Source organism: Alexandromys fortis, unplaced genomic scaffold (genome assembly GCF_014885135.2).
Source record: "Alexandromys fortis isolate MF-2015 unplaced genomic scaffold, M_Fortis_MF-2015_v1.1 scaffold_20, whole genome shotgun sequence".
Classification (NCBI taxonomy): domain Eukaryota; kingdom Metazoa; phylum Chordata; class Mammalia; order Rodentia; family Cricetidae; genus Alexandromys; species Alexandromys fortis.
The window spans coordinates 3,420,453-3,431,689 of record NW_026067903.1 but is presented as its reverse complement, the minus strand read 5'-3'; the positions used below and the strand labels follow the sequence as shown (position 1 = coordinate 3,431,689).

General features: G+C 44.6%; 1 protein-coding gene across 6 annotated transcripts in view; it reads right to left on the bottom strand.

Moving 5' to 3' along the window:
- Positions 1-11,237, bottom strand: part of Tbc1d8 (TBC1 domain family member 8) — a 105,953-nt gene that overhangs the window by 52,455 nt on the left and 42,261 nt on the right. For 5 of the 6 annotated variants that reach the window (XR_007590487.1, XR_007590486.1, XM_050134615.1 and 2 more), the window contains exon 2: positions 2,845-2,955. The exons of the other annotated variant lie outside the window; for it this stretch is intronic. Coding sequence is in view for 3 of the 5 variants with exons in the window: in XM_050134615.1 (XP_049990572.1) it covers positions 2,845-2,955 (111 nt within the window). In the remaining 2 variants the exon portion in view is untranslated. The remainder of the gene's footprint in view (positions 1-2,844; positions 2,956-11,237) is intronic. 6 annotated transcript variants of the gene reach the window in all.

Genomic DNA, 11,237 nt, shown 5'->3' with positions numbered 1-11,237 from the left:
CCCATCAAAATCCCAGCAAAATTCTTCACAGACCTCAAAAGAATACTTAACTTCATATGGAAAAGCAAAAATCCAGGATAGCCAAAAAAAAAAAAAAATCCTGTACAATAAAAGAATTTCTGGAGGCATCACAATCCCTGACTTCAAACTCTACTACAGAGCTACAGTACTGAAAACAGCCTGGTATTGGCATAAAAACAGACAGGAGGACCAATGGAATCGAACTGAAGACACAGATATTAATCCATACACCTTCAAACACCTGATTTTTGACAAAGAAGCAAAAAAAATATCAAATGGAAAAAAGAAAGCATATTTAACAAATAGTGTTGGCATAACTGGATATCAACATGTAGAAAAATTAAAATAGACCCATATCTATCACCATGCACAAAACTCAAGTCCAAATGGATCAAAGACCTCAATGTAAAGCCAGCCACACTGAACCTCACAGAAGAGAAAGTGGGAAGCTCATACCTTTAATCCCAGCACTTGGGCAGGGATGTGGAGTGGGGGGGCAAAGACACCTGATCTAGTCTACAGAGAGTTCCGGGCCAGCCAGGACTACTCAGTAAAACTCTAGTCCAATGGTTCTCAACCTTCCTAATGCTGTGATCCTTTAGTACATTTAATCATGTTGTGGTGACCCCCACCTACAAAAATTATTTTCGTTGCTACTTCATAACTATAATTTTATTACTGTTTCAAACTGTAATATAAACATCTGTGTTTTCCAAAGGCCTTAGGTGACCCCTCCCTGTGAAAGGGTCACTCAACCCCCAAAGATTAAGAAGTGCTGCTCTAGTTCCCCAGGAAAGAAATGAAACAAAATGAGCGTTCCAGGATGGGAAAAGTCATACCTGACTGCAAGTATTACACCATCACAAAGACCTGAGACAAACAATAAAAGGAAATACAGAGCCAGGCGGTGGTGGCGCACGCCTTTAATCCCAGCACTCGTGAGGCAGAGGCAGGCGGATCTCTGTGAGTTCGAGGCCAGCCTGGTCTACAAGAGCTAGTTCCAGGACAAGAACCAAAAGCTACAGAAAAACCCTGTCTCAAGAAAAAAAAAAAAAAAAAAGGAAATACAAGAGCCGGGGAGAGAGCCGGCTCCATGGATAAAGTACTGGCTGCACAACCGTGAGAACCTAAGCTCAGATCATCAGCATCCACACAAAGGCGAAGTACAACAGCATCTCCAACCTCTGAGCTAGAATCCAGCAGAGACGGGCAGATCCTTAGGACTCACTGGCCAGCCAGTCAAGCCTAGGCAGAGAGCTCCAGGTTCAGTGAGAGACCAAGTCTCAAAAGCATACCTTATCATTCTCTGGCCTTCGTACATACTATGCAAAGAACCACACCACACCTACAAACATGCAGCAGAGAATAATAATGGAATATCGTTGTAGGTCTGAATGGGGCTTGCAATATCAACAGTTTGTTTTTAGTGAGGAGAAGCAGAAGGGAAAATATGCTGGTACACTTGTCCCATAAGGTGACAGAATACTGTCACTGTTTTTCAAACACTGCAACTCTAGCTTCCTACTGTTAAACAAAGTCCCTGGCCTTAACCTGACATGAACCTTTTTGAAAAAACAATCTCTATTCTAAACATCTGAAGTCTTGTTCCTCTTTAGTTTTTTTTTCCTATTGAAACTAACTAAATGCAACATTTTCTTTATAAAATGGCACTGTCAGATAAGCCGGCTTTTAGAAAATTATATGTATTCACTTTTGTAACCATCCTTGTTGGACCCACTAGAAAGCTGATCAGAAAATGTCCATCTGGTGTAACCAGAAGGTATTCAGGACGGCTAGAGTTTGAGGCAACAGATATCTTAGTAGTGCTGAAAGGTGATTGCTTTATAGATCATTTTTTAATTGGAACAACCTGCCCTAGTTATGAAAAAAATGGCAGACAAGAGCATGCCCAGGTGTTAACAGTGTTCAGGATGGGATGGCAGATGGGAATGAGAAGTTTCTCCAAACTTCTGCTTTTTCCAAAGGAGAAGCCCAGTACGGTTGTTGAACAGGAGCAATGAGCAAAGTTTACTGTACCCAGTGCAAAGCTAGAGACACTATGTCCCTGGGCACACAGAGACCGAAGGTTAACACTTACTCCAGAATTCAAAGAAAGGCTCTCGGGTGGTATTTCTTATTTTTTAAATATATTACTCATATAGAATAAAACAGACATTAGGCTTCATTGACACAGTGTTTCTTGGGGTGTGACAGCTCCATTCGGGATGACCCTAGGGGCTCAATGCAACACCAGGAAGAGCAAGACCTCAAGTCCTGTCCTGAGGAGTGAGGTGTTTTCCAAATTCCCTCAGCACACAGGAGAGTCATGTTCTTTTGTGTCTGGCTCCCCCCCGTTGTGTGAAACAAGGAGAGAATGCTGTCCAAATCAGATAGAGCCCTCAGACTTCGCCTCTGTGTCAGTACAGTGGGTGTGCACACCCGGGCACACACAGGTCAGAGCAAGATTACAAAGAAAATGGTTCAACTCAAATGGCGCTATAGTTGTGCTCTGGGACCTCTCGGAACCTGACACACCCAGATTCGCAGCATTTACATACTATGGTGGTTAAAAGCAGAGACATGGAGGATAAGGGAAAAATCAAAAACCAGGAAACAGGAGGCAGTGGATAAAGAGGGAGTGAAGTATGTGCAGGAGAAGAGGAGGAAGAGAGGACTGCGGAAGGCTCCAGGGTGTTACCGTTCAAACGTCACTGACATGCAGACACTCGCATGCTTCGCTGGTTAGGTTTGGAACGTTCCACCTGGAACAAAACTCACCAGTGGCTATGGCCCAGTAAATGTCTGATCCAGTCAGTAACTCACCACATGCTATGGGAGAATAAACCTGGGACCCGGGGACTTGAAGCAGGATCCGAAACGGAGCAACGCGTGCACTGGAATCTAGCACCGCATCCAGAGCGCCCACAAGGCGACCTTAAAAAGGGAGACAGAAGAAAGGACACTTGTGAGTCCAGGGCAGACCAGGCCAGGCAGCCGGCACACATCCTCCTGCTCCCATGCATGGGAGCTGGGGTGGTCTGAACAAGAATGGTCCTGTTCGGAGCGCAGCTCCTGTTGCTGTAATAAAACTCCATGACCTAAGCAACCTGGGGAGGATAAAGGGTTATTTGGCTTACACTTCCAAAGGAAGTCAGTAACTCAAACAGAGCAGGAACCTGGAGGCAGAAGCCAAGGCAGAGGCCATGGAAGCTTGCTGCCTACTGGCTTGCTCTTTCACCATTATCCTCTCCTGGGCTCTCTTCAAGGTGCCAAGCCTCAACTTCTCTATATGATCCCTTCAATCCTAGGCCTTTATCTGCTACAGAGGCTGCACCTTCACCAATGGACTCTCTGGGTCTCTCATAGCGCTAAGCCCCAGCTGCTCTCCAAGACCCCTTCATGCCTTCGCCAGTACCACCTGGGGAAACTTACACATCACTAAGACCAGCTGTCAGCACAAGGAACAACCTCGGCTACTTCATGAACAGTGTCTCAGTGTACTGACTCTGAAGAATCACTTCCCAGATGGCTTCGCCTCAGCGATGCTGCTCTCTTCTTAACCACTCAATTCTCAGTTCCAACTGACCAGAATCAACTGTCCCAGTAAAGCAGAGGTTTTACGTTAGCAATTCTAGTCTCTTTATTAATCACAGCCCATTCTTTAAGCTGTAGCTGACCAGAACCACAGATTCTTCACACAAATGGCCTGGTGGAGTCTTTGCTTCCGTCGGAGACTTCACAGGCCGAGTCTCCATCCTCTGCATTTCTCTCCACGTTCTTCTACAGAACAGAGCACCAAGCTTTGAACACTCAGTGGCCCTTCTCACCCAGAGTTCACGGTCCTTCCTGCTGGCCGTCTCTCAGCCTGCTACTTGCAGATAGAGACATAGGCTCTCAGCTGCTCCTGCACCACAGCTGCCTGCCTGTGGCCGTGCTCCCTGCCCTGATGGCTGTGGATCTAGTCTCCTGGCACTCTAAGCCCCCAGTAAACTCTGCCTTGGTCATGGCGTCTGAACACAACAACAGAAAAGTGACTAAGACAGGAGCCTTCACAGGCAAGGAGCCTCAGGTCACATTCCTGAACTCTCACAAAAGACTGCTCCTCCCATTTCCCCAGCATCTGGAGTCTACCTGCATCAGCTACAGCAACAAGACCTGGGAAAAAGAGCAGCTTCCCACAAGTCAGATTTCTAATGCAAACCTGGCGTATGTGATTTAAAGTGCTTAAACTTCTGGTGTTGCTGGTCTCCTTATTTGAAAAATAGAATAACTTGTATAGTATAACACTACCTTGTATAGAATAGAATAACACTACCCTGTAAAAGTAAATTGAGACAATGACATGAGTTTCATGTCTGTTACTTGAAGTGCTGCCTGGATCACAAAAAGCACTGTGTTAAGTATTGTTCCTGCTACTGCTTTATCCTGGGCCTCATCCCAAATACTGAATGTTACCTCTACCTGCTCCAGAAATACGCTGTGAGAGGAAAATCTATCAAGTCCTTCACAGATTGGGAGTCACATGCACACATACACACACACCTATGTGATATATGATGTACATATATGTGTGATATACATAATATATAAATGTAAGGTATACACATGATATACATGATATGATATTCGTGATATTTATTATATGCGTATTTGTGTGATGTGGATGAAAAACATGTATGACAGACATTTGTGACATACATGATGTGTGTGAGATATACATAACATATACATGTAACATACACATATATGATATGCATGTATGTGCTATACACATGATGTGCTATGTATGGTATACATGTGTGTATGTGTCTAGATATAGATATATGATACAAAGAAAGGATTGGCTTTCTGCTGTGATGGACATGCCCTGAGCTGAAGGTGGACAATTGCATTTGCTCCCACCTAACGGTCTTTTCCTACATGGGAACAAGCCTGGGGAGACTCTTACTGACCACACCAAGCTACTTCATGTCGGGTAGACCGCACCACCCATGGGAGAGCACCACTCATGCCCTGGGGGCTGACTGCAAGCTGTAGCTGTCCACCACTGCCCAGTATCCCATGAGGACTGTAGCACCTATCCAGGGGAAGGTTCAAATTCAAAACTCCAATTCCACAGATCGACTCTATACCATTACATAGAGAAAAAAACACCGACTCTAACCCTCAGATGTGGAGACCCATCTGTACTATCCTTTTCTGTAACAGGTCACTTCAAGGTCAAGTGGTGTATTTACCCATTTTCTGTGGCATCTTTTCAAATTTAAGTAAACTTACTAGAAAAGCCAGATTTAGTGGCACATGCTTTAATCTCAGCACTTGGGAGGCAGAAGCAGGCAGATCTCTGAGTCCAAGGCCAGACTTAGTGAGTTATATGATGGCTGGAGTTACATGGTGGGACCCTGTCTCAAAAAAAAAAAAAAACAAATATATAGATGACTGTGTATGCACACAGATGTGTGCATAGGTACATATATTTATATAATTTGTGCACATATATTTTTGTACAAATGTATATATACATTAAGACTTCCATTTGTATTCACATATACAATCAACACTTAGAAAAGTGGGCTCTACACCATCACTTCTGACTACAATCTACTCCTACAGTATTCTTCCCACAAAGTCTGCAACCTGCAGCTACACCAAACCCAACACTGAGAAAATCCTTTTGAGCAAGCTCAGTCTAACGCCTAACTTACCATCCTCCTCCTGCCTCAGCCCTCTGAGTAAGGATTACAGATGTGCCCCCACCAAGCCTGGCTTTTATGACTCTTAGTATGTTTACTTACTTATCCATGCAAGATAACCTCCCTGGCAGATGTCCTCCTCATGCTACCCAGCCTCCAACTGTTCCGCCCTCACTTAACAACCTTCTCCGGGAGAAGGATAAAGGGCACAATACTGTATAGCCAGAACTACTCTCGCTACAGAGAAACCTACATGGCTGCCTGCGGGAGCAGGGCCTCTCTGGATAGGAGGTCTGATCAGCAGCTGTTAGGCAGGAGGGCTAAAGGTGTGTTTGCAAAAGACTACTGAGCTAAGACACTTGTCTAGCAAAAATGGGCTGGGATAGAGAGGCCGAAGTAAAATTAGAAAAGAGCTCAATGACCCATCCACCCAACCCACACAGACCCCTGGCACTTCCAAGTTTGATAGAGAACCCATTCTTTGTTTGATTGACGGTGCTGAGGATTAAATCCAGTACTTTGTGCACAAGAGGCAAGCACTTAGCACCCAGCTATCACCCCAGCCTCCTGAGGGACTCAGGGAGCCATGGAAACGAGAATGGAGGGAAGGTGGGTACCAACTCAGAAAAGCAGGGACTTTTTTTTTTTTTTTTTTTTGGACTGGAAAGAGTGGTTACTTCCCCCTATAAGATTCAGGTGCTTTTGAAAGGTCAGTGTCCTACATAACCCCAGCCTCTTCAGCTAGTGGGACAGTGGGGAAGGCTGTGTGAAGAAAGCCACAAGGGGACTTCCACCCTTGGCTCAAACCACGTGGAGCCTGGAAGTCATCCCATCCACTCAAGAAAAAGCTGAGCAGCCTGAGAAAGGGGGACTTTTCCTCAGCTCACCAGAGAACTGAGGTCACGGATCAAACCACAATCGCCAAATCAAGAGACATCCAGGAGAATCCAGAGTCACAGACGGGGATGATTTCCTCGGTAAAGCCACTGACTGCAGGAACTACCCAAGAGTGGCACTGGTAAAATGCTGCGTGGGGACTGAGGGCATAAAGGCAAGTCCCAAGACTGTGGTCTCTGGAACCCTCTGAGCTGCATGGGCTTTCACATCAGGCACCCACCAGGCTGGTAAGGTACAGAGTAACACTATGCAAAGGCCTCGACGCAGTCTCCTCATCTGTTGAGACCATTTGGAGTCCTGGCCTCCAGCTGCTCTTCCCTGCTAGAGATCTTTACTTTCCTTCTGATATGAGTTACTGAAAGCTGTGTCCAAGTTGTTTACCAGCTCTGCTTCACGAGTGCGTGTTGCCTTGGCCTTGAGGATCAGAGGTTTTCACCTGTTGGCCCACCTGACTGTGTTGGGTATATAAGCCTCCGTGATGCTACTGAATAAAAGGGCTTCTTACCAGCGACTAGAGCTGTCTCTGTCTGTATGTCTTTGTGTGTTTCAATCTCCAGCCCCTTGCTCGAAGCTCGCAAACTGTATGGTAGCGCATAGAGGGAAGACAGGCGTTGTGCGCTGCACTCATCAAAATCCTGGACTTCCACGGAGGAGTGGCCAGAACCTTATCCAAGCTAAGGAAGAGCACTGGCCAAGTCCTACATTTCCTCTGGCTTTTCTGTCCTCAAAGACGAACAGGCGTGACTAAGAAACATTCATGAAGATCACAGGCCCATCACACTGCGATTTGCCGGTATGATCACAGAACCAACTCCCAAAAGCCCCTAGCACAGTGATGCCACATGAGAGGGTAAAGCACTAAGACTCACACTGTCTGAAAAAAAATCTTTTAAGGAACCCCAAAACGGAAGGGCATCAGAATGAGCACTTCTGAGCAATGTCCTGGCGTCTACAGTGGTAGTCAACCTTCAAACATGCTCGGATCCAGCCAGGGCATTGATGACACCTTCAGTTCCTCGTACCCAATGCAGTGTGACTGGCTTTCACAATAGTGACTGTTGGTAGGACAAGTAAACAGCCTCAGAGAGAAAGCACAATCGCTGAGATGCTGACCATGCTAATACAGATGGGGAGTTTATAATAATCCTATTTAACAGGTTAATAACCCTTCTAAGGGAAAGGCAAGGGCAGGCAGGAAATTTAAATGGAGAGAGAACTCCAAGAATGAACTGAAAAGCCAACTTGCAAATCCACACCCAGAGAGACCCATTATCCTTCGGAACTGAAAGAACCACATAAAGCAGCACAAGCCTGTAATCCGGCACAGCGGCAGGGGCACGAGCTCACGTGAAAGCAAACACCAGCCCTGAAATCTACACCCGGTGAAACCATCCCTAGAACTGGGAGAACGCTGCACGGTAGTACTGGGCAGTAATCCAGCAGAGGCAGAACAACACAGACTGAAGGCCAGTCTGGAATACATAGCACTATTCTGTCTAGAAAACAATAGTAAACCTTTTTTTTTTTTAAATTCTGAAGTGGGCTGGAGAGATGGTTCAGCAGTTATAAAGGCACTGATGCTCTTCCAGAGGACCCAAGTTCAGTTTCCAGCACCCACTTGGAGGCTCATAACCATCCGCAGCTCCAGTCCCAAGGGATCTGATGCCCACTTCTGGCCTCTGAGAGCGCTGCACACATGTGATACACTTACATACATATAGGCACTTCTATCCATACAATACACTTTTTTATATCCTAAAAGAGAATTACTGTTCTTAAACAAAACTTGGGAAATTGATTCCTACCTGACTAACCTGCAAGATTTCTTCAGGGAGTGACAGAATCCTGTGGATCAGAAAACTAGACTTTGCCCAAGAAAAGAAGTTGGAGAGAGAACAGCAAATGGGCTCACATAAAGCATTCAGTTAAAATCAGACAGGGGTTTAAAATAGGGCAGTTAATAGAGGCCAGTTGATAAATGCTAGAAATCACCTCCACTGCATCAACTTATGACTTGCGTGGTTTTGATCTTAGTTCACCACTAACTAAAAGTGATTTTTTTTTCCAGAGTGTATTTTTTTAAATAACAAATCCCACTTTGTAGGAACTTCACATGAATACTTACAAAGGATAAGGTTAAAAGTAAGCAAATAGTACCTATACACCAATTTTAATTTTTTTTCTTTTAAGATAGGGTCTCCAGAGCTCAGGGGAACCCCCTCAGAAGAGGGGAAGGAAGAATTGTAGAAGCCAGAGCACTCACAGACAGAAGAACACAGGCCACAGAATCAACTAAGCAGGGCTTATAGGGACTCGGAGACTGAAATGGCAATCAGGGAGGCCAAATGGGTCTGCGCTGGGTCCTCTGCATACCTGCTATGGCTGTTTAGCTTGGGGTTTTTATGAGACTACTAACAGTGGGAGCATGGGCTGCCCCTGATTCTCTTGACTGCTCTCAGGACCCTTTTCCTCCTACTGGGTTGCCTCGTCCAGCCTTGATCTGACTGACGGCTTCCGCCTTCTTTTGTTGAATCTTTTGTCCTGTTTAGATGTCATCTCTAGGAGGTCTGCTCTTTTATGAGAGAATATGGAAGGGGAAAGGATCTGGGGGAGGGGGAAGTGGACAGGGATTGGGAGGTGTGGAGGGAGAGGAGGCTGCAGTCAGAATGTATTGCAGGAGAGAAGAATAAATAAAAAGAAAGGCCGGGCGGTGGTGGCGCACGCCTTTAATCCCAGCACTCGGGAGGCAGAGGCAGGTGGATCTCTGTGAGTTCGAGGCCAGCCTGGTCTACAAGAGCTAGTTCCAGGACAGGAACCAAAAAGCTACGGAGAAACCCTGTCTCGAAAAATCAAATAAATAAATAGAAAGAAAGGAAGGAAGGAAGGAAGGAAGGAAGGAAGGAAGGAAGGAAGGAAGGAAGGAAGGAAGGAAGGAAGGAAGGAAGGAAGTAAAAAGAAAAAATAGCGTCTCCTGTGAGCAGGCTGACCTCAAACTCACTGTATTACCTGGGCTGACCTTGCATCCCCCACGTCTCTTCCTTCTACCTCGAAGCACTGAGGAAATGGGTTGTGTGCCACCACATCTAGCTTAATGTTTACTAACATTACGAACTACAAACACCAGGCAATGCATGTTCACTAACAGGAGCGTGGCCAGAAGGAAGAAAAGAATGTGGTGCACACGCAAAATGGGGTTTTAGTCAGTCAAAAAAATCAATTTATGACTTTATGTGTTTCTGGTCTAAATATACCAACTAAAATGGATTTCAAAAGCCATAGAAAGCAAAATCTTGTCATTTGCAGAATAATGGATGGGACCTGAGATCATTCAGCAAACTAAGCCAGTTTCAGAAAGATAAACATGATTTTCTCTCATATGCCAAATCTAAATAGTGTGTGTGTGTGTGTGTGTGCGTGTGTCTCTGTGTGTGTAAGAGGTTTCTATTTGAGAAAAGGGGAGGGAAGGAGGAGGAGGCAAGGGCTGATAAAGAAAGCAAACATGGCCAAAGTACAATACACTTGTATGAAAGTAACACTGGAAACATCACACTAATTGTACAATGAATAGATACAAATGCAACATTTTAAAATTTTTAAAAGAAGTTTCAATTTTTAAATACTAGGATAAGGAAGGTAAGCATACCAAGAGATACTAGACTAGCACCAGTTAAAACTGAGCAGATGTGTTAATTTTAGACAAAACAGATTTCATAACAGGAAACACTATCAGGGTTAAGAGAGGCATTATGTAACACTGAAGGTTTCTGAAGGACTATACACCAGTCATTAACACGAATTACCTAACAGCACATCTACAGGGTGGTAAACTTCAGGGAAAACAGAGGAGTCTAGCATCCTAGTTGGAGACTTCAATAACCATCTCCTAATAACTGGCAGACCGAGCCTTCAGAAAAGCACTGAGTCCACATTTACCCCAAACAGTATCAAGTCACAGAATCTAATCTGTGTTTATGGACCCCCTTCATGGGCACCAGATAGTGCATCTCAAGTGTACGGTGGCAGGTACCAAGATGGACCTAAAACAAATCCTGTCTGAAAGGAACAGAGATCACACAAACACACCCTCAGACCACAAAGGAGTTACACCAGAAGCCAAGGAACAGAAAGCAAGCTGGGAATTTCCCCAAAATTTAGAAATTAAACAACTTCAAATAATACAGGTCAAATTAAAAAAAAAAAACACCTCAAGATTTTTTTTTTAAATATTTTAACCACATGGAAGTGAGATTTTACAAATTAGACAAATGTGTAGGATAGAGCAAAAGGATTGCTTGGGGAGATTACAACATCAAGTACATGAATTAGGACAATACAAAGACCAGGACCCAATAACCTAAGCCAGTACATTAGAAAGCCAAAGAGCAATCTGATCCTACTGCAAAAGAAAAATCAAAGCTGAAGTTAATCAAAGCTAAAAGATAGAGAAGAAAATAACACTAAAAGATCAATGGAAATTGGCAAAGCCCTACCTAGGGTAACCAGGGAAAGAAGAAAAGGACAAGTTACCAATATTAGACAGGGACAGAAGGCAGGGGATGTAGAGTGTCTGCCCAGCATGATAAGAGCCTGGGCTCTGATTCCCAGCATGACATAAATTGAGTGTGA